General features: G+C 52.0%; 8 protein-coding genes across 8 annotated transcripts; 3 read left to right on the top strand and 5 right to left on the bottom strand.

Annotated features, from left to right (window-relative positions):
* Positions 1-1,803: 1,803 nt before the first annotated feature.
* Positions 1,804-3,018, bottom strand: COL26b_011163 (uncharacterized protein; the record flags this gene model as incomplete). Its single annotated transcript, XM_053183837.1, has 1 exon — positions 1,804-3,018. One exon carries the CDS (start codon positions 3,016-3,018, stop codon positions 1,804-1,806), a length of 1,215 nt encoding a protein of 404 aa, XP_053032187.1.
* A 989-nt stretch (positions 3,019-4,007) lies between these two features.
* Positions 4,008-6,828, top strand: COL26b_011164 (uncharacterized protein; the record flags this gene model as incomplete). Its single annotated transcript, XM_053183838.1, has 4 exons — positions 4,008-4,518; positions 4,573-4,886; positions 4,942-6,665; positions 6,717-6,828. 4 exons carry the CDS (start codon positions 4,008-4,010, stop codon positions 6,826-6,828), a joined length of 2,661 nt encoding a protein of 886 aa, XP_053032188.1.
* A 761-nt stretch (positions 6,829-7,589) lies between these two features.
* Positions 7,590-8,212, bottom strand: COL26b_011165 (uncharacterized protein; the record flags this gene model as incomplete). The annotated part of the gene is made up of 2 exons (XM_053183839.1): positions 7,590-7,681; positions 7,834-8,212. 2 exons carry the CDS (start codon positions 8,210-8,212, stop codon positions 7,590-7,592), a joined length of 471 nt encoding a protein of 156 aa, XP_053032189.1.
* Positions 8,213-9,153: 941 nt separating this feature from the next.
* On the top strand, positions 9,154-10,302 carry COL26b_011166 (uncharacterized protein; the record flags this gene model as incomplete). The annotated part of the gene is made up of 3 exons (XM_053183840.1): positions 9,154-9,263; positions 9,309-9,668; positions 9,726-10,302. 3 exons carry the CDS (start codon positions 9,154-9,156, stop codon positions 10,300-10,302), a joined length of 1,047 nt encoding a protein of 348 aa, XP_053032190.1.
* A 608-nt stretch (positions 10,303-10,910) lies between these two features.
* Positions 10,911-11,801, top strand: COL26b_011167 (uncharacterized protein; the record flags this gene model as incomplete). The annotated part of the gene is made up of 1 exon (XM_053183841.1): positions 10,911-11,801. The coding sequence occupies one exon, from the start codon at positions 10,911-10,913 to the stop codon at positions 11,799-11,801; it is 891 nt and encodes a 296-aa protein (XP_053032191.1).
* Positions 11,802-12,026: 225 nt separating this feature from the next.
* On the bottom strand, positions 12,027-12,505 carry COL26b_011168 (uncharacterized protein; the record flags this gene model as incomplete). The annotated part of the gene is made up of 2 exons (XM_053183842.1): positions 12,027-12,096; positions 12,156-12,505. The coding sequence occupies 2 exons, from the start codon at positions 12,503-12,505 to the stop codon at positions 12,027-12,029; spliced, it is 420 nt and encodes a 139-aa protein (XP_053032192.1).
* A 5,393-nt stretch (positions 12,506-17,898) lies between these two features.
* On the bottom strand, positions 17,899-19,653 carry COL26b_011169 (uncharacterized protein; the record flags this gene model as incomplete). Its single annotated transcript, XM_053183843.1, has 4 exons — positions 17,899-18,533; positions 18,589-18,917; positions 19,001-19,023; positions 19,075-19,653. 4 exons carry the CDS (start codon positions 19,651-19,653, stop codon positions 17,899-17,901), a joined length of 1,566 nt encoding a protein of 521 aa, XP_053032193.1.
* A 332-nt stretch (positions 19,654-19,985) lies between these two features.
* Positions 19,986-22,001, bottom strand: COL26b_011170 (uncharacterized protein; the record flags this gene model as incomplete). Its single annotated transcript, XM_053183844.1, has 6 exons — positions 19,986-20,057; positions 20,110-20,186; positions 20,236-20,313; positions 20,369-20,559; positions 20,612-21,906; positions 21,945-22,001. The coding sequence occupies 6 exons, from the start codon at positions 21,999-22,001 to the stop codon at positions 19,986-19,988; spliced, it is 1,770 nt and encodes a 589-aa protein (XP_053032194.1).
* Positions 22,002-22,168: the final 167 nt, after the last annotated feature.

The following is a 22,168-nucleotide window of genomic DNA, read 5'->3' on the forward strand; positions in this document are numbered from 1 at the left end:
CCTCTTGGGTTCATTCCTGATATCCTCGTCGTCACCTTCCTCGGGCTCATCTTCTGAGTAGTCTTCTTCGCTCCAATATGCAGCATTCGTATTATTGGGATCGATTGAATTGATGCGATGGGGATAGGGCTAGAAGAGTTCATGCGGTCGTTAGTCTTGGAATATAGACGTAAGAGTACCACAAGCTCACGTTCCATCGCCGACTTTGCCCTCCAACCCGCCTGCGACGCTCTCGACTCCGTTGCTGATTTGCTCTTCTAGCACCGGGAGTGGGTGACCCCGGCGAGGATGAGTTTTGCTGCCAGGATGTATGCGAGGGTGGCGGGGTCCCAGGGCGGTTAGGCGAATCAGAGTTTTCTCCAGCAACGTTCGGAGTCCGTGGCGGAATGTGAGTCGGAGGATCCTGTTGCTGATGCTGAGGAAGAGGTGGAAGCTCCGGGGAAGGAGACGGAGAATGGTACGGAGAAGTGGGAGTGGATGGGTGCTCCGGGATAGTAGACAGAGCCCGAGACGGAGGACGAGGTATAGGTTGGTGACGATCTAGTGTGTCACGAACTTCGTCACGAACCCAATCTCCAGGAATATGGAGTGGAAGTTTCGGAGAAGAAGACTTAGGAGCCTCTTGACGAAGACAAGTAAAAGAGCCAGAGGTAAGACCAGACTGAAGCTGCCCGGGTCTTGGATTGTTCGCAGGATCCGGGCGAGGAGGGCGTTCAGGAGTTGGTGACTGGGGAGGAATGCGAGTTAATCCAATCCGTTCTTGTTGCCGAGGAGCCCATGGAGGCTCTGGGTACAAAGTCGAGGCCGGGGGAGGAGGAGGAGTAGATGGCTGCTTCGGGGACAAAGTCGGAGACGGAGTAGAAGGGGCGGATGAGCGCTCTGAGATGGGAGACAGATTTCGAGACGGAGGAAGCGGTGTTTGACGAGCAACATCGAGGCATGGGTAAGTAAACAGATTTCGAGGATTGTGAAGTGGAAGTGTCGGAGAAGGAGGCAGAGGAGGAGGTTGATGAGAACGAGTAGAAGAATCAGGGGCAACGCCTGAAGGCGGAGACTGACGCTGCTCGGGAGTTGGAATATCCGCGGGATCCGGGCGAGGAGGGCATTCGGGAGGTGGTCCAGGTTGAGGTCGGCGAGGCGGAAGAGGAGGGGGGTTCTCCTTCTTGCCAAAAAGGTTGCCAAAAAGGTATTCCATCCAAGTATCGGGGCTTTGACGTTGAGGATCCACGCGTGGTCCGTCTCTGGGCTCGCCGGTATTTGGGTCCCAATTGTTGTTCCGCTCGTTTCTCCCGTACTGAGCATTCATGTGCCAACAAAGAAGTGGAATTATGACGAAACCAGCTCCAGCGCAACTACAATAGAAAGCTGGCCATATATATCTTTCTAGGGCTGATGAGGGAGCCATGGCGATGCTGAGAGATGTATGTGTTATGAATGAGTGTATGATGGATGGATGTTGCTGCTCGGATGATGATGTCGAGTTGAGCGAGGTAGAAGTTTGACGTTGTTGACAAAGATAAAAAGCATGGGAAAGGGGTTGGTATCAAAGGAAGAGCCTGGCTGGACTTTCTACATGGGTTGCCATATGATGTTGGGTAGTCACGATGGGGGATAGTCGGTGTCATTAGCATACAGAGGCAACAACTGCCCATTCCTGCTTGCCAAGTCAGGTCACCAAAAACACACAAGGAAGTAGACACGGACTGCGTATAAGGAAAAGGTTCCTCTAATTCTTAGAGAGCAGACGCAGCTGCCATAACTTTTGTTTATCATGAATCTTCATATACATTAATAGCCCATCCCTTATCGGACAGTAGCACCCTTCAAGCTGGGAACAGTGCAGACACCACCAGACTCGGTGACCAGTCTGCCAACACCCTCCTTGCCAAGCTCCTTGACAATAGCGGCGTCAAAGGCGACCTCGAGGTTGTCGGTGGTGGTGAAGCCAGGCTGGAACATCTCCCAAATCTTCTTCTTGGGGTTCAGAACACCCTCAGGCTCGCCCTTCCAGCCCTCGAAGAAGACGCGCTCGCCAGCCTTGGCGTAAGCAGGGGGAGCAGCAAGCTCGACGGGGCCCTTGTGGTCATCGACCTCACCCTCCTTGAGCTTGGGAGAGGCGGCGAGAACCATGGCGCAGGACTTGATGCCGCGCATCTTGACGGGCTTGAGGTTGGCAACGACGATAACCTTGCGACCCTGCATCTCCTCGAGAGGAACGAGACCGTTCAGACCAGAGCAGACAGTACGGCAGACCTGACCCTCGTACTCGGAGGTGTCGTCGTTGGGCTTGTCGCCCATGGCGATGGTGGAAACGTAGAGGGAGTCGGCCTCGGGGTGCTTGATAGCCTTGAGAATGTGACCGACACGGAGGTCGATGAGAGCGGGAGACAGAGGGCCAGCGGGAGCAGGGGCCTTCTGGGGCTTGGGCTCCTTGGCCTTCTTCTCCTTCTTAGGCTTGCCCTCGCCGGCGCCGACAGCAGCCTTGACCTTGTCCTTGGCCTCGGTGACGGCCTCCTTGACCTTCTCGCCAGCGCTCTTGTCCTTGGGCTCCTTGGTGCGGTCGGGGAGAGCGGTCTCCTTTCCACCAGCAGCGGCAGCCGCAGCAGCCTTCTCCTTCTTGAGGCGCTCCTTCTCGGCCTTGGCGTCGACGGGGGGCTTCACGTAGAGAACCTCATCGAGGTTGACGGAGACCTTCTCCTCGGACTTGACATCGGCGGCGAAGGCGGGGTAGTTCTGGACGAAATCGAGGTGACGGACGATGTTGGGGTAGCCCTTCTCGCCGGTGCGCTGCTCGGGAGACCACTTGGCGACAAGAGGACGGACAGCGGAGTAGAGAGCAGTGTCGGCCTTGCTGGGCTTGGTACCGAGGAGGGTAGTGCGGGTGCTCAGGTGGGAGTTGACGGTGTCGAGGATCGGGGACGCATCGTCACCGGTGGCCTGCTGGAGGCGGGTGGCGGTGGTGAGCCACTGCTGGATCTCGGTCTCCTCGTTAGGAGTGAAGGAGGTGTTGGAAGCCATTCTTGCGAAGCGGAAGGGGTATGCGCTGCGAGTGATGGGTCGTAGTACGCGGAGGGAGTTCATGAGTCGAAGGGCGAGGAGGGGTACAGTCAGGAATCACAGAATTTTAGTGTGGTTTTGGCGGGGTAGCACGGACAGGCGCTGCGACTGCCCCTCCAAATTCATCTGACTTGCCTGATTGGTTAGGCAAGTCTGACTCACCTCGCTCTTCCTCGGTGAGCCTCGGTGTACGCTTCCCAGTGTCGTTTCTTTTTCGGCAGAAATTTCTCAATACCACCCTCCCCTGCTGATAGTCAAGTTCAGCTGGACAAGCACCATGGCGAAGGCGCTGAGCTTGCTTCTTTGTCGGTTGCCCATTGAGATGATGTATTGTTGATGGGAAGAGCTTCTGCTTTCAAGCTTGTCGTCTTGTCTCAATGCCCAGTAACAACATCTTGCAGAGGTCAATTGGCACCGGGATGCTTTGCATTTTGAATCGATGCAGTAAACAAGACCCCGATCTCTGTCCCGATCTTCCCGGACACCGATGGCCCGATGAATGACGATGGTGCCTGGACAAAGCGGCCGGGTTCTTAATTAGTTCAGTGACACGGAGTCACATGACTCCGCCTTTGTCTCGCGTCGGCGCGCGTCCTGAATTTTGCCCCCGGGATCGCGCCTTCCCATTGACAGGCCCTGGACCTTCCTGCCATTCATCTCTCCTTCTTGCCCCCCTTTCTTTCCATTTGACCTCTCAGAACTTGAGATCTCTCTCCAGGCTCTTATCCTTGCATTCAACCCTCATTTCCCTCAATTTTGGCTCAATCTATTCTCAATTGCCTCTTTCCTGAGCCAGATTCTGCTGCCGCTGCGGCGCACGAACCACCTCAATTTAGTGTCGCACCTGCAGCTTCGTCATCGATTTGATTGGCACCTCCTGGCTTTTCCCTCTTTCGTGAGCAGCAACCACCGTCAACTCAGCCAGCAGAGGCTTCTGCAATTCGCCAACAATGAGCTCTTCACCACCCTCAGACGTAGAGTCTGTCCTCTCAAAGACTTCCAGACCCTACACCAGCGCCACTTCCTCACCCCCGAGAGAGGGCTCCGTGGAAGCCATTGACAGCGATTTTCAACGCATGATCGATGAGGAAGAGAAAGTCAGAGCGACCAACGATGCCGCCGAGAAGAAACGCAAGGCCGCGCTTCTTGCCAAGCGCCGCAAGAAGAAGAAGGTCGAATTCACCAAGGAGGAGAGAGAAAAGAAGGCCAAAGAGTTGGATGACCTCCTCGCCAAGTCGGCGGCCTTCTCGGACATCTTGACAAAGAAGACCGAGGTTCTGGGACGAGTTGGCTCTAGCTTGGAGGGAGAGACTCTAGGAGCCCACGATTTGACCATGGCTGCGCAACCGAAGATCATGAAGGGAGGAACCATGAGAGATTACCAGCTCGAGGGGTTGACATGGATGTACGAGGTGTGCCTTCAAGGCATGTCCGGAATTTTGGCCGATGAGATGGGTCTTGGTAAATGACATACTCCAGCGTGCGCGAAGGTGGTCAGGCACTAATATTTTACAGGCAAGACTGTCCAGACCATCTCTCTGATCGCGAAGCTCCGTGAGGAAGACTACCTTGGCCCTCATCTCATTGTTGCCCCTCTGAGTACGCTTTCCAATTGGATGGATGAGTTTGAGAAATGGTGCCCTGAGATCCCGGTCGTTCTGTATCACGGCGACCCTAAGAATCGAGAACGTGTTATGAAGGACCAAATCGCCAAGCACTACGTTAAGAACCAGCCGACGAAGCGATTTCCTGTCGTCTGCACTTCCTACGAGATGGTACTGCGAGAAAAGGCTGCCCTCTCCAAGTTCAACTGGGCCTTCATCATCATTGTACGTCTTGGTGCTCACCAGGTCTGATAGGTCTGAGTTCCTAACTCTTGTCTAGGATGAAGGACATCGCATGAAAAACTTCGAGTCGAAGTTATTCCAGGAGCTCGAGAACTTTCGCTCGGCCACAAGATTGCTTATCACTGGCACGCCTTTGCAGAACAATCTCAAAGAGCTGTGGGCGCTGCTTCACTTCTTGCTCCCGGGCATCTTCAAGGAATGGGAGGTCTTTGAGAGTTGGTTTGACTTCGACGATCTACAGGACGAAGAAGGCACGGAAGAATTCATCGCGGACCGCAAAAACCAGGAGATCATCAAGAAGATCCACGTCATCCTGCAACCGCTTCTCCTTCGTCGAGTCAAGGCAGATGTTGCCGCTTACTTGCCCAAGAAGCGGGAGTACATCCTCTTTGCTCCCATGACAAAGGAGCAAACGGACATGTACAACGCGATCCAGGATAAGAAGGTCGACACCCGTACTTTCCTCGAGAACAAGGTCGTCGAGCGTCTCACCGCAGTGAACAAGTCTACACCGAGCTCCCGCGAAAGAAGCGTCCGTCCGGAAGTCAAGGCGGAGGAGGAAACGCCGGCGAAGAAGCTCGAGATCCCCATCCGCAACAGCCCTAGAAAGGTCAAGTCGGAAGCTGCTTCGGAACCCAAGAAGACGAACGCGTTTTCGGCGATGATGAACAGGGCTAGAAGCTCTTCGTCGAAGCCCAAGGATGTCGCCAAGGAGACGCCCACTAAGACCGCCTCTCGTTCAAGCTCGAAGCGCAAGAACCCACCCACTGCCGAGACTCCTGAACCAAAGAGCGCCAAGTCATCACGGCAATCGACCCCCTCAGTCACAAGTCGAGGCCGCGTCACCAGAGGTCGCCGCCGCTACGCCGAGACTGACGCCGACGATGAGGACAAGCTCTCCGATGACGAGTTCGAGGCTCGATTGGTCAAAGAGGCCGAGGAAGACGAGAAAGATGACGATGATGTTGTCTTGTCTGCGGAAGACCAGTACAAGAAGAGCATCACGGAGCACGCGAAAAAGGAGCTGGCGACCAAGAAGCTGGGCAACCCGATCATGCAGTTGCGCCTGGTTTGCAACAGCCCGCACAACTTCTTCGACCCCTGGAGCTACGAAGGCGCGCCTCCTGTCGACGAGAGTATCGTCACGGCCTCTGGAAAGATGTTACTCCTTGATAGGCTCCTCCCCACGCTGTTCGAAAAAGACCACAAGGTCTTAATCTTCTCCCAGTTCAAGACGCAGCTGGACATTCTCCAAGACTACTGCGAGTTGCGCAAGTGGAACGTCTGCCGCCTTGATGGTTCAGTCAGCCAGGAAAGTCGTCGCGACCAGATCAAGGAATTCAACGAGAACCCCGAGTTCAGAATCTTCCTGCTTTCGACCCGCGCAGGTGGTCAGGGCATCAACCTCGCCAGCGCCGACACTGTCATCCTCTTCGACTCCGATTGGAACCCCCAGCAGGATCTTCAAGCCCAAGACCGGTGTCATCGCATTGGCCAGACTCGCCCTGTTATTGTCTACCGCCTTGCTACCAAGGGAACCGTGGAGGAGGAGCTACTGTTGAGCGCGGACGCCAAGCGCCGCCTGGAAAAGCTTGTCATTAAGAAAGGAAACTTCAAGTCGATGGGCCAGAAGATGGACCTGAAGGAAGACCTTGACGAGAAGACTCTCAAGACGTTGTTGCTGAAGGATGGCCAAGTCTTTAAGTACTCGGGCTCTCACGAGATTCTGAGCGACAAAGATCTTGATGTTCTTTGCGATAGGTAAGATAATCCCGGTTTTTGGCAACAAAGATCATGCTAATATCTGGACAGGAGCGACACAGCATACGATAGGGCCGCCGAGGGCTCCGGTAATGCTGATGGGTACAAGGTCATCGAGACTGGCACCGACGGCATCACAATTGCTGGCCAGGCCAGTGCATGATTTAATTAAAGAGAGAACATAATGCTCGACCGATTTACGGCAACTCGTCTCCCTCGGGTTTACGACATTGTTTTACTATGGACTTGGAGTACGGCCAAGAATTTCGAACGGATGTCTCTAGACATAAAGAGTGTGTGGATAGCGAGACTTGATATTTGCTTAGACGTGCCCGAGCGTGGCATTGGCTGGTTTGAAAGATGGATGGCCACAAGGATTGGATTGTGTGCCTAGGCATGGCATGCTTGCCTCGAGGAGCGCCTACTACTCTTGTATTTTCCCCAATAGGGACTGGAGTTGTATACCCAGAGATAATAACAAGACTTGCTTGATCTACTTACTTGCTACATCACGTTACAATCTGACATCAGATGCGTCGCGAAAGGTTTACGGGCTAATCTTAGTAGTTTATCCGGGCGGGCGAGGGACGAAGACGACAGAGACGATGATAACGGGCCCGGAGTGCAAAGCTCTGCATCAACCTCATCGAGGTTGAATAGAAGAATACTCACAATCGAATGACACTTCATTCGATCCAGCTGACGGTCTGCCACCTCTTTGCTCCCCCGCAGAACCCCTTTTCAACCACCATTCGCTCCAACCAATACCCAACCGCAAAGATCTGGTCCCCGATGTCCATGAGAAGACTTGAAAGCACCCGCGCCACGGCCCGCTGCAAATACGCCCGGTAAGTTTCGACGAAGATCGCGTAAAGGATGACGCAGTACCCGGCCATGGCCAACCACACCGCAAACACCAGATACTTACTCTCTGACCGTAGGACCTTGCGGTCGATCCCGTCGCAAATCGTTCTCGGCGCCGCGAGCAGAAACTCCCTCAAGCGCCTCAACGACCCCTGTATCAGCGCAGCCGGGCCTTCCTGCAAGATGTCAGCAGCCCACCACACGCCCTCCGAGACCTTCCCAACAACCCAGACAAGCAACCCAAACACCCCGGGCAGAATCAGCTTCAGACTCAAACTGAGAAGCAGAGGGACATGCCACACACCGATCCAGAAGCCATAAAGGTGTGCGAGCTCGTCGAGCTGCCGGTCGTGCGGGTTCAGCCACCAGCACACGTAGATGGGGCCGCAGAGGTTGGGTAGCAGGAAGAACCCGCCGAGGTAGGCGTCGAGGAGGAGGCGGTTGATGCGGCCGATACGCTCGCAGCTCTCGTGCTCTCGGAGCCTGCAGAGGTGCGCGCGCAGGCCGGTGGCGCGGATGAGGATGTAGGCGTTGAGCCAGAGGGTGATGTAGATGGAGGCGGTGGAGATGAGGTGGTAGGCTGCAGAGAGGTCGGAGCGGTAGAACCAGCGCTTGAGGGGGCGGGAGGGGAGGTAGGTTAGGTAGGTTAGCGCGCGTATTCCATAGTGGAGGTGGGTGAGCATGGTGACTTTGGATTGACTGGAGAGTTTGGGAAGAGTTGTTGGTTTGGCTTGTTAGATCTTGGTACAGCCAATCGTGACGTGGCTGGGATAGGGATGCATGGTTTCCTGAGAAGAGCCAAAATGGGGCATGTTCTCTTAAGGTAAGCCCCCACAAAGAAGGCCATACCAGCTTGTGTAGATGTCTGTGCAAATGGTTGTTCTCTGTATGATCAAGACAAAGCAAGAGGAATGGTGGGTCAGGACACCATCGGTGTTTCTTTTGTTATTGACAACCCCTTGTTCGCAGAATTCTAATTAGGTTGTAGACAAATCTGAAAAATACTGCTTGGGGAATGAGGAGCATAGTCCTCTTGCATGGATGCTACTGGCCATTGAATGGGCAGCTGCTTGGTATGAGCAGACGAGACGGTCCCTCGGAGTCCTTACGGGCAATGCGGGAGATGCGGCCGCAGCGGCCGCAAAGTCCGAGCCCCGGATTTAAACCCGCCACCAGATGCAGCCTACCAGCCAACGTCCTGTCCGACTTGTAAACAACCTTCAAAGGCACGATTTTCCAATGAGAACTTGAAATTTGCGTCAACCCTAGCTAGGGCGTCGCTTGAGACTCAACTTGAGAGGTATTATTCTGGCTGCAGAGGCGAGAGCCCATGCAAGACACTGGGTTCCGTAACATTGCCAGACTTTAGACATGGAGATCCAGAATCGTGCATGACATCCCGTCGGAAGCGATGGTCTCCAGTGGAGCTTTCGTGAACTCAATTTACCAAGACTGTGTCGAAACCAATTCCGAATAGTGTACATATTCCTCGCCGTGCCCGATGAAATGCTGAAGAGCGTCTTTCTAATGCAGTTCACCTACAAACCACTCTTAACAGGCCTCAAGCTTTTCTATATATCAGACCTACCTGAGTAATCATTCCGTACTCCGTACACTCACAGCAATGGCTCCTCCCGCAAGTTTGCCAACCCGCCAGCTTGGCCAGAACGGGCCCGAGATCACCGCTCTTGGGCTTGGTCTCATGGGCTTGAGCGTGGCCTATGGCACCCCTGGGTTAGTTCTACACCTATCGTGATATGCTATTTGACGGCTGACCAGAAGAACAAGTTCTGATGACGAGCGTCTGAGCTTTCTCGACCGCGCATGGGAGATTGGCGCCACGAACTGGGATACCTCCGACTTATATGGCGACAACGAGGTGTTGGTCGGCAAGTGGTTCAAGCTGCACCCAGATCGCCGCGCCGACATTTTCCTCGCCTCCAAGTTCGGCCTACGCGTCACGGTCCAGTCAGATGGCACGTATAACATCCGTCCCGATAGCTCGCCCGAGTACTGCCGCGAGGCTTGCGAGAAGAGTCTGGAGAAGTTGGGCGTGGACATTGACCTGTACTACGTCCACCGTGTGGATGAAGTCACTCCAATTGAGAAAACTATCGAGGAGATGGTCAAGTTGAAGAAGTGAGACTCACGCACCTGGACTTTGGTGGATGTTATAATACTGACGACTGGTTCAAGCGAGGGCAAGATCAAGTACTTTGGGATTTCGGAGTGCTCTTCCGCAACACTCCGCCGGGCGCACGCGATCCACCCAATTTCAGCGGTGCAGGTTGAGTATAACCCATGGTCTCTCGAAATCGAAGGTGCCGCCGGAACCCATCTACTGAAGACGTGCCGCGAGCTCGGAGTTACGGTCTTCTGCTACTCACCGCTGGGCCGGGGCATGATGGCGGGCAGGTACAAATCTGCGGATGACTTCGAGGAGTCAGACTTCCGGCGCCAAATCCCGCGATTCCAAGGCGAGAACTTCCGGAAGAACATCGAGCTTGTGGAGAAGTTTGCGGACATTGCGCAGAAGAGACACGGGTGTAGTGCCGGACAGCTCACGCTTGCGTGGCTGCTTGCGCAGGGGGATGATGTGATCCCGCTCCCGGGCACCAAGAAGATTCCATACCTCGAAGAAAACTTTGGCGCTTTGAAGGTTCAGCTGAGCGCCGACGAAGAGAAAGAAATTCGGGGGCTTGTTGACGAGGCGGATGTTCATGGTGATCGGAGTGCTATGTTCGGCGCATACGTTACTTCAGCGCCGCTGTAAATTTGAATTCGGACTGAGAACTGTTCCAGCACACTTTGTTTGTTTATGATTGGTTTCAGCTTCTTTGTCATAGTCATTCTTTTCGAATCCAGCAATACGAATCTTGGTCTTTGATACAGGTGTTGTCGTTATTCTCAATCTCCCTTTCCAGTGAGATGCTCGGGATGGGTCCCCGGCCCCAGTTCCGAGGCCCGAAATCTGGGGTACGTATGGAAATAGGCAACGAACGGGCACCCTGAATATGTACCGACTCCCCCGCGTCCAATGCAGAGATACTTCGCCTCGGGGAATGCGTCCGATGACCGGACTGGATTCGGAGATCGGAGTGGGTCTCCGCTGATAGCGCTGCCGGGTGAACCCCGCAATTCGGGAGTTGGCCGCATTCTTATCATCGCCAACGTTTACCCGATCTTGATAAGAGAGTGAGTAGTCTTGCCGGTTGATAAAGGAACTCATTCAACCTTTGTCGGGTCAACTTTCAGTTTACGAAGTTTCGTAATTTGTGCAGGCTTGAGCCATTCAAATTCGTGCTCGCCGTTAGTTAACTCGACTAGAGATCCTTTACCCCAAATCAATCCTCCCATTACCAAATTTGACCCTTCTTCATCATGACCGCAGTCTACAGGACGGGCGAGGACCATCGTCTCGCGTGTCGTTCGGGTGTCTTCGAGACCACCACGGCCGGCCAGGCCCCGACCCACTTGCAAGCAAACCTCATTGTCTTGCCCAAGCGCTATGCCGACGACTTCCGACTCCTCTGCCACCGAAACCCCGTCCCCTGCCCGCTGCTCGCCGAGTCAGAAAGCCCAGGTGACTTTAGCAAGCTCAAGTCATATGTCCAAAGCATGGATGGAAGGAGTCTTCTCCCAGTAGCCAAGAACGTTGATCTGCGTCATGACGCACCCCGATACCGAGTCTACGAAAACAGCAAACACGTCTCCATCAACGGCGCTCTTGAACCTGTCAATGTAGCTGATCAATGGACTGATGGTGATCATGTCGGCTTCCTGATCGGATGTTCGTTCAGCTTCGAGAGGGCCCTTCACGAGGCGGGTCTTACGCCTCAACACATGACGCACAACCGCAATGTGCCTATGTACCGCACCAACATCCCACTTTGCGCAGCGGGTGTCTTCACAGGGGCGACGTATGTCGTGTCTATGAGGCCATACAAGGTCTCGGATATCGAGAAGGTTCGAGATATCACAAGGCCGTTTGTGGCGACACATGGCGAGCCAGTCGCCTGGGGCTGGGACGGAGCTGCAAGGATTGGGGTCACAGACGTCACAAAGCCACAGTGGGGAGATCCTGCCGTCAAGGATGATGGAAAGACGCTATTTGGGCATGATGATGAGGAGTATGTTCCGGTGTTCTGGGGATGTGGAGTTACGCCTCAGGAAGCTGTCATGAAGGCGAACTTGAACGGCACAGTCATGGGGCACGCTCCGGGGCACATGATCTGTTTGGATATTCGGGAGGAAGAAATCTTCCCTGTTTAATTTGTTTCAATCACAGATTTTCTATAGTCTTGCAATACAGGCGGATAGTTATTAATATTATGTCTAAAGTTTTAATTGTTCCTCAATCAAAATTCACCATTAAGGTAGTGCGACTATTCCTATCCATGTCTGTATCTCTATTGAGTGGGTAGACTCTGCCTATTGCTGTCGGATGATCATCCTTATTCCTTTCATATCAATTGTTAACGATCAACTACTTATGTGTCACTCCTCCGGGTTGTTCTCGGGGGCTTGCGAGGGCTCTTTCTCCGGCTTCTGGCCATAGACAGAGTAACTGGCATGGTCAGTACTCATATTGCGGCATCTTGAAATCCGATACAAGAGTACACTTACACGTCGTAATAGGCGTGGATGTCCACCCTCTTAAGTTCATTTCGAACCTCGGCACAGAAGACTGTCGTCTCCGGGACACTCCAATCAAGCATACGGGTGAATAGAGCCATGGTGATGGCTTCAATCCCTTGCAACGCCGACTCCTTATCCCATTCGCCCAACTCTTTGTACTTCGGGTCCTTTGGCCAGGGCGTATAAGGCCACTTCTCCTTCTTCACGACGACATCGACAAATCCAGCGTCCTCGAGCATCTTCTTGAAGTCTCTAGCCACGGTGATTGGTCGGCCCATCAGATCAGTTCCTTCAATCAGCAGTTTCGTCCACTTGAGGGCCTTGCATTCGTCCGTCATAGTTCCGTCGTCGCACTTCAATGGAAAGTCGTTGTCGTGTATCTCGAGGTAACCGCCGGGTTCGAGATTGCTATGAAGTCGGTGTCAGATCGGTCGATCGGAATTCAACATTTGCTTACGCATAGGCCTTCGCAATCATGTCTGGCCAGCTTTTGAAACTGGCGATCATGGCTCTGATGAAGATGAAGTCAAATGGCGCCGTCCAAGTCCATTCTTTCTCAACGTCGTCGACCTCGAAACTATAGTTGGGCGGCACGCTAGAAAGGAAGCATTCTTAGTAAATTAATATGATAGGGCTCGAATAAACATACTAGCCAGGTTGAATTGGACTGAGATCAACACCGATGACCTAAGGGCAAGTCATTGCTTGGACTTGTTTGAGATATTCCGTCATAAAAGAACCTACCGATGCTTCTGGATGGTCGTCCGCTGTCAAATGTCAACTCTGTCATGTTGCCACTTAATGGACTGAGAACAGCTTACCAAAGTCAAGGGTCCAGATTCCCGTTCCAGTGCCAACATCCAAGACCCTTTCTGCGCCGTCTTTCTTGGGACAGTTGCATAGCTCGCCGTCCCAAGTCAAGGTCCAAAGATGGTGTGTAATGTCTTCAGGTTAGTTGTCCCGCGTCAGCGATGAACGCATGTGTGCCAAGTCTTGGTTACTCAAGCGGTCTTGCTCTCGCTTCACGGGCATCTGTTAGATTATTCAATCGATGTCATATGCGATATTAATGCTGACCCCATCATTTGGAAGAACATATTCTGGCGTATGTGGTCAGTTGAGCCACCTGTCATGAGACGTAGAAACTTACTGCCGTCACTAAGCCGGTGATACGTGCGGCCATTCTCCCTTCGGTAGTCTAAGATGCTTGATCGTAGAGACGCCAATGAGTCCTGCGTCGACTATGGTTGGTTAGAAGAGACAGAATGACCGAATTGATCATCACACAACCTACCGCATCGCCGATTGAGGACGCATCGTCATCGGCACGGGTGTCCTACGGGGTGTCAAATCTGGCGTGCCGTAAAGTAGCAGTTGAATGGGTACAAACCTCAGCTTGAGGGTTGTCAGCGGTGGGCTCAATCATCTTGCGTCCCTTTCCTCGACTTTAACGCCGTTCTTTCGTCCAGAAAACTTCAACAGATGGGAGAAGTGAGGGGGAAGTTGGCTCACCCCACCTGTTTTGATCGTTTGTGGTTGTTAGTCCAATGCATGCGGGTTTGCGACATCTTGATTGGACTACGCCGTTCTACATGAAGCCATCCTTGCATGTGGAAGCTTGGCTCTGGCCTCCGGATAGTGATGAACCACAAGTCATCAGACGGTCCGTTGGTCATTGCTTACAAGTATGCGGCGCCAAGACATGTCGATGGTCGCCCAAAGGGATTCCATGGAGATGAACATGGAGGCCTCGGTTCTCAAAAGCAATCGACCTGCTACATTTTCTTAGAATTTGAGCTGACATCCACTACCTACGTTGGAATTTGTTCCTCTCTGCCGCGTCTGTCATCTCCCAATATTCCGCCTTAAGTTATCGTTGTCATTTAGTCCTGGTCTGTCTGTCCTGCTTGCGATAGAACATGAACTATGCTATCCAGGTGGTACCTCTGGCTAACCAGGCGGGTAGTATATGTATAACGATAGGCATGATGGACGATAACGACGACAACGATAAGAACAATAATAAGGACGAGACTGTGAGCGAGGTTCCCTGACAAATATAACTCCATTCTCATCGCTTAAGAATCCAACCGCGCTCTGTCAGCCCAAGGCGCCAACCTGCTCCAGACTTGTTTTGTATCATGCTTTCCATCTCCTTCTGCTGAATGCTTCTAGTGCCTTCTTGCTCTAGAGCGTGCTTATCCTGTGAGTTTATTGCAAAGAAGGATGGCAGAATCGAGCTCTTCGCCACCCCGAGCCCGGCCTGCCTGGTTTGGATGATGGCCACACCCACCAGCAAGATTGAAAGCAGGACTTGAGCCGATATAAACGCCAGCCAGCCCCATCTCACAAAGACGTACGTCTCTGTCACGTATGCTTCGCCGGTGACATTCGTTGAAGGGTCGAAAAAGCTAGGGAACAGGAAACAAATTAGTTGCTTTGATCTGGGATGGAGAATAACAGCGCAAAACGACTTACGTTGCGGTCACGCCTCTAGCCACGTTGTTAGTAATGTTTCGGATTGCGTCCCCAAGTAAACCTTCGCCCAACGCTGCGTCTTCGTTACGGACGAGGTTGAGAACGTTAAAGTATCTAGTCGATGCGAGACCACGAATATGTCCATATTCTCTTTCCCAGGTCTCATAATATGTGTTGTTGAACGCGGCTGTTAAGCTTACATTCAGGACGAGCGTCATTACTGGAGTTAACGGGAAAAATGTGCCGGGCTCTTCAGGTATTTTAAGTGCATCGAATTTGATGCGCGTCCCGTTCATATACTCATAGAAGTCATCTTTTCGATCGGCTGAGGTTGAAACGATAGGTCGAGACGCGATATTGTTCTCAATAGAGACCTTGAAGCGCTGTACGCAGTAATAGAATAAAATCTCCATAGCGCCAATTTTGTTGGCTGTCTGATTCCCGAGAAAATAGGTGAGATTACTCTTGTTCACCAAGTAGACACTTCGATTGCGCGGCTTGTCAAAGGGCATCTGGGTGATCTTCAGGTGCGCTTGAGTTAGGTTTGCGAGCGGGCCCTGACCAGAAGCCCTCCCCTCCTTATAGGTAACATTGAATGAGTCGGTAATGTTAGCCGTCTTGACACAAAGTCCAAGTGAACTGAAGTCATTCCACCTACACTCGGTTGTAGGACATCGTGGCTGCTCGAACGGGAATTCCTGGTCGTAACTATGGTGAAGCCCAGAGTAGACACCGTTATCAAACAAAGGGTTCATGTGAAGCCCTGATTTGGAGTCAGCAGACCTCGATCCGAGATGGAATTTGATGCCTTACACATATCGCCTGCGTGTGGGGTGCGATCCGGGACTTTGACTGCTCGTGATAGCGCAGGTTTTGCCGACAACAGAGTCAAACGTGTTGGGTATGTCACTGTAGACTGGGTCAAGGTTGATGTAAGTACAGATGTGACGAGAAGGACCATCGAGATGATTCCAGGTGACCTGGAAGCCAGATCAATTAGTAAAAAGAACTGCCGATAGGTTCACAATCACATACCACCCTTTCGTTGTCTTTACAAGCTGGATTGCCCCCCATGCCCCCCGACTAGCCTTGTCAGTTCCTGCCACCAAGCAAGAAGTGTTATACCCCATGATTTCGGCTCATCATGTATTCTCTCAGATATCTTATCATCATTTCCATCGGTCGTTTCCTGCTTTGAACGACCATTTGTCGTGGCTTTTGGTGTCTCTGTTAGTTGGTTAGAAAGGCCCGATGTTGCGCTGATGCTCTCGGTGGCCGATGACGGCGTCATTATAGGAGGAGTTGGGCTGGGCTTTGCGACAACTCTGTCTTGTTCCAGCGAGTCTCTGTTATCGAGCAGAAATCTCAGATCATCTGCCGAAAGCGCTAGGGATGGGTCATGAGTAGAAGTGTTTTGCTGATGCCGAGTTAGAGATTGAGATTCTGGTGGATAGTTGTCGGTGTTTGATCCACTGTGGCGTGTCTCAGCACCATGAGGAAGTGGCTTCCTTCTGACGCCCGGTGCCGATAGCTTCTGGGCTTCATTCATTATGAACGAAAGCAATGTGTGAAGAAAGTTGTATTCCTTTTGTCGGTGTTCAGAGAATCTCAGGACCGAAGGTTTGAGTGGATAACAAGGCTTCCAAAAACTTGCCAGGAATCGCAGGGGAACGAGAGGTTATCAATCGGTTGCAAGGCGGACTACATTGCATCTTAGGCCTGCCGCCAGGTTGAGTGTAAAGAAGAGGAATGGCCGTAGTTACGACATATTCAAGGCAACTAAAACACCGTCCATTCAATGGAATGACCATGCTGTCGAAAGGTCTGAGAAAGAAGCGGACAGACTGCAAATCTACCCAAGCCTTTTTGTGGCGAGCTGAGTCTAATCGCCCTCAATAACCTGCTCGGACCAATTGCAGGCCCTTGCAAGAAACCATGGTGCCGAATGTGGCAGTAAGATGTACAAGTATCTGAGATATGTGGCTGGCATGTCTCATCCACAACAGAAGCAGCAGCCTGCAGGTATCGCTGTTAGGCTGACATGCCTCCCTCGTAGCTAGCAGCAGCAAATTATGCCTCTTCCGGTTTGAGGAAAACCTTCTGTAATTTTTGGGCAGATATCATACAACGTTCCTCTCTCGCGAAACAGCTACCTACGGAGCCATAAGTTGAAGCTGGCCACTTTATTCATCAGTGACCCGTTACGCCTCTCTCGCTCCTTATCGTCTTCCTCCTCATTGTCCCCCCGCCCCCCGTCGTCCCTGTGTTCCTCTCCTATAGTACCGCTACTCATTCTCTTTTGTGCTCTTCGATATGACAGACGCGAGTGTCTTTCAAGTAACTCTCAATATTGTCCTCGTTCGAGCCCTGATCTGGCGTCTTGACTTGGTACCGTTGAATCCTTAGCTTAGGCATGGGTCCTTTTCTGAGGGCGAAGAGAACATGCATTGTCTACCCTTTGATGATGGACGAATCTTTGCCTTGTTAATAATCATGCCACCGTCCCCTTTTTTTGGTTCTTGCCCTGTCTCTCCTCTACCACACTTGAATTCGGCGGTTGGTGCCGAAAGCATCCGACTCGCAAACACGGGCGCCAGACATGCCTTTGAAGTAGGCTCAAGCGATGCGCAATCTCTGAACGGGTGTTTATAATCAACTTCCCCCTCGCCAGTGACATTATCCTGGACGGAAGCAATTCTAAAATCAGAAACTTTTGTATTTGCAGTGGCTCGTGGAAACATCAGCACTCCATCTCTAAGAGTGTATCTATGATGAGAAACCAGAAAGCGCGGCCGGAAGCCATCGAATGAGGTAACATGACGCCTCCTCATATCCCGTCCTCCGAAAATGCCATTAAATCCCCTTATCCCAATCCGTGCGTTCCCAAGTCTTCAAGCTTGAACCATTGCCCTGACTTCCAAATGCATCCCAAATCCAGAGCCAATCATCCAAGCCAAATGTGTGCGGTGAAGAAGTTTCAAAATGCGAGAAACGTAAAGAAATAAGAAGTCGCGAAATCAGCGATGCTCGTGAAATGATGAGGTGCAATACGATCATGTGTTGTAGAAATTATGTCGTGTTGTGTCGAAAATCGAAGAAACGGAATGCTGAAAATGTTATGCAAGTCGTGTCGCCAGGTATTGCCAGCGAAAGAGGGTTTGTTGTTCGAAAGAGTTGTTCGGAGAGTTTCCCTCCTCTTCTTAAGCTTCCCGATGATTTGCCAAGAGCCGTCTCTGGCATCGGCCCTTGAAGCCTACTCCTCGGCATCTTCGTACTCGAGCTCGTCATCAGGGACAACAAAGCCAGGGAGACCCGGTTCCTCGTCTAACCGAGCGACCGCCGCAGTTGCACTGTGAGGCTCATTGTCATCCTCGTCATCTTCTTCTTCATCTGAGTAGTCCGCAACAACACGGATCATCTTGCCGGTATCGTCTCTGACGACCTTGCCCAAGAGAGACGCAATGTCTTCGACAGAAAGTTTAGGTGCTCTGGGTCCGCCGTCCTGCAAGGCTGCATCGATGGCCAGAATTTTGTCAACCTGCATACCGAGCATGCGCTGCTCTATGTCCGTGTTGACAATAAATCGCAGAAAGTGAGTCTCCTTGGTCTGGCCCATGCGGAAGACACGAGCAAAAGCTTGCTGCTCGACAGCGTGATTCCACCAGAGCTCCATGAGCACAACTCGGTTGCCCCGGGTCAGGTTCAGGGCCGTACCTCCGGCACGCAGCGACGCGATAAGAACCTTAACGGTTGTGCCCTTTTCAAACTCCTCGACAGCCTTCTTGCGCTGTTCAGTTGTCATGGAGCCACTCAGATAGGCGAAATCAATTGCTTCGGCTTCGAGCATGCGGGCAACGACCTTCATGCATACATTGAATTGACTGAAAACTAAATAGGACAGTTTGTTAGAAACCATTCGCAGAAACTTGGATCAGGAACTCACTGATGATTTTCTCATCCGGTGCTTCAAGCTGCCACCTCAGGATGGTTTCCTTTAGTGCTACTGTCTTTGCACTTGGGGTGACCGGTGTGTCGTATTTTCTGTCGCTGATCTGCAGAAATCGCAGTGGCTTCTTGCCTTCCTTGTCATCCTCGTAAGGCTGGAACCCTCCGTAGTCGAACCCCTTCATATACTCCTTCTCTTTGCGGCCCTTTCGTTTGCCTGGAGAATGGGCTTCGACATCTGAATCGCCATCGGAGTCTTCTCCTTCATATCCCTGAAGTCTTACCGGCTCACCGAATATCTTGCGGCATTTGGGGTACAAGCAGTTTCTTCCCTGAACTGAGGTTTAGCTCTGATCCTTGAGCTTGGGTGTGGCAGATTTACCTTCTTTGCGAAATGTTTCACCAGACACCTGGAGCAGAAAATGTGTTCGCACTTTCCATGTTAGAGAGAGTCCAAGCACATAGAGGAGATTTTTCAACGTACCTTTCCTTTTCCCTGTACTGCATTGACTGGCATTCTGTTGCAAACGATGCATTTGGCAATCTCAAGAGCCTCCAGCCTGGCCAAGTAGTCCAGCTGTCTGTCCATGTCGAAGTACGAACCAAAGTCACTCAATCCAAAAGGCTTGAGATACTGTTCGTCTTTCTCGGAGCTTTTTTGGTCGTTCTCATGCTGACCAGCTCGGAACCCGGGAAGGTATTCCACAGGAACCATGCCATCGCAGTCCTCCAACACATCGTCCACGCTGTCAACATCGTCGCGGTCATCCTCAATAATGACGGCCCCTGCTTCCGAATCTGGAGTCTCGTAACGCTGGTTCCGTCTCTCGTCTGAGGCGGCGTCTCTCATGCTTTGATGTAGAACGTCCTTGAGCCTACTCTCAGTAGTGCCTTCTGCTCTTCTGCGCTCTGCCTCTGCAATAACCGCTAGCATGCGATCACCCGACATCTCATGTCGTTTCTCCCAAGTGCCGATCTGTTCATAGATCGTCTGCTGACCTTTCAACTGTGCAAGACGCTTCTTGGTGATTTCCAAATCCTTGAGTGTGAAGTACTCGCCCATCACTCCTTCAAGAAGAAAGGGATGCGTAGAAGCTTGTCGAAGGCGAAGAAGCATGACCAAGTAGCACAAAATCTGTCGTTCGGCAATGCCAGCTGCCAAATCCTGATTGACTTGGCGTCTGAAGCATCTTTCCATCATTCTGCGAAGAATTAGAATGAGAACAGAGTCCCAGAATCTTTCGAAAAACTAACCGGAATACCACTGTCTCTTCTTTCGAGAGCTTCAGGTACTGATGTGTCGGGTGGGTGGGTTTGAGATTGAGTATTCGATGGCCGAGGAATTCGTCTGAGTGAGTTCTATTTGAAAGTCAACATTACTCCGCATCTGTTGATTCATGAATCGAAAACTAACCTCCTGTACATCAGATCGTAGGCAAGTTGATTTTGCCTCTGTTCAGCGTCGTCCTGCGAGTGCGTCAGATTTCTGTGCGTACGAACACGTGGTTGCAAGCCATACCGCTTGGACGAATTCTCGCACATAATCACCGATGTCTCCGACATTGAACTTGAGAAACTTCAAGGGCGAGAAAAGCTCTGCGAAAAGTCAGAATAATGCATCGACTGAGACAATGATACGGCTTACCTTGAGAATCGTTGACCAGTGGGGTTCCCGACACTGCCCACCGGTATTTGGCCTTGAGCTCGCAGCAGGAGAACGAAGCTGTTGCAAGTAAGTCAGCCAGGCCTTGTAAATCGCGAGGACTCTTGAAACTAACAGTGCATCTTGAAGTTTTTGATCATGTGAGCTTCATCGAGGACAACCCTCAACCACTCGATCTGGAATAGATCCCCCGTCTCCGCTTCCAGCCATTCATTGTACTTCTCGGGGTCTTTGATCTGTTCAAGCATCTGCTGTCGCACTTTGGTAGATGGTATGCCGTCCCTGACCTGATTGTAACTTGCAAGCCTGTGTCATTGTGTTAACTTCTGCTAGACATTCGTTTGCATAAATTACTTACACGATGTTGAAAGACGCCAGTAGGTCGAGGTCCATGTTATTGCCGACTCTGTAATGCACGATGTTTGCGGAAAACTTCTTGTCCTCGCAATGCTTCTTGTTTTCCGACTTCCACTGCTCTATCATCTGCCCGGATTGACAAACGATCAGAGTGGCACCCTTCCCCGCTTCTTTGATATGATCGGGCGCTTGATTGCCGACAATGCATGAAAGGGTTTCGATTGTTTTCCCCATACCCATAGCATCTGCCAAAATGCCTCCCCGAGGAAGGTCCCGAGTCTGCTTCAACTCTCGTCCAAGCATCCAAGCACCAACGACGATCTGGTGATTTGGCAGCAGGCTTTGCATGCCCCGAATCTTCCATTTACTGTCTCTCGGGAGGCAGCCACTCTCACCCCATACTTGGGTTGCTCTTCTCAGCTCTCTCATTTGATCTCGCAGAAGGTCTGTGTCGGTGCCCTCAGGGGCGGCTTCTGCCATCTGTCTCAGTTGATCGTTCTTGCGAGTCGCTTGAATGACTGGCTCTTCTGGCAGTTCACCTTGCTCTGCTCGTTCTTGAATGGCATCTGTGAGTCCTCGCATGCTCTGAAGGCGTTGTGCTCCCTGTTCAAGCTGTCGTTTCTGTCTTGCCGAAAGTTTCTGACGCTTGGATGACTGAGAGGTCTTTCCTGTTGATCCTCTCTTTGAACTGCGCTCCTGTCGTTTCTTCTCTGATTCTTCTTCCTTCTCTTGCTCGCGGGCGAAGTACTCAGCTGCATTCTTCGCAGGCGCCCTGCGTTTCTTGTTCTCGCCGGGGGTGTCTGTGCTGATTGATGCATTTGAATCTTCTGCTTGAAGCTGCTCGGTGATCTGCGCCAACTCGGCGATGTCTTCCTTACTCAACGTGCTAGACACAAGCTTAGCAGCCAGCTCAGCTCTGCGTTTGCCGAGGGCTTCGTTCTCGCTTTTGACCTTCGTCGATTGTGTGTCGCCTTCAGGAGAAGATTCCATCCCTGAAGGCTGGGCGTGGCGAAGGCTAAAGGATTCATCCATAGGCTCCTCCTTGACATACGTAAGATCAAAAGACCCCTCCATGGGCTCCTGCTTGACATCCGTAAGGTCGACTGTCCATGGGTCGCGTGGCTTGGACCATTCCTTTCGGGCCTTTTCGGATGCATCCTGGACGTCGATGATCATGAGGTCGTCATCGGATTCGGGCTCTTCCCTGACTTGGGGCTCATTCTGAGGGGGTGTTAGAACGTCGCTCTCTTCACCGTTGACTGGGACGAAGAGCTCGCTTGGCTCGTCATGCTGTTCCTGCAAAAGGTGTGTATGGCGGTCGTCTGAAGCGGTACTCGGGGTCTGGCTTTCCTCGAAAGTCTCGCGGATTGTTTGGTCAATGATGTCCTCATGTTGAGTGTTTCCATACGTCGCTTCCTAGAGCGCCTGAAAAGCCTGCGTCTCGTTGTAATTGCCCTCTTCATCGAACATGAAGGAGAATTGCCTTTTCTTCAGGTCGTCGGCGTTCTGCGGCTCCTCATCTCTAGGAGGAGTTGCCATGATGAGTGGTGGGTATGAG

Source organism: Colletotrichum chrysophilum (genome assembly GCF_026319265.1).
Source record: "Colletotrichum chrysophilum strain AFK26 chromosome Unknown scaffold_132, whole genome shotgun sequence".
NCBI classification, from domain to species: domain Eukaryota; kingdom Fungi; phylum Ascomycota; class Sordariomycetes; order Glomerellales; family Glomerellaceae; genus Colletotrichum; species Colletotrichum chrysophilum.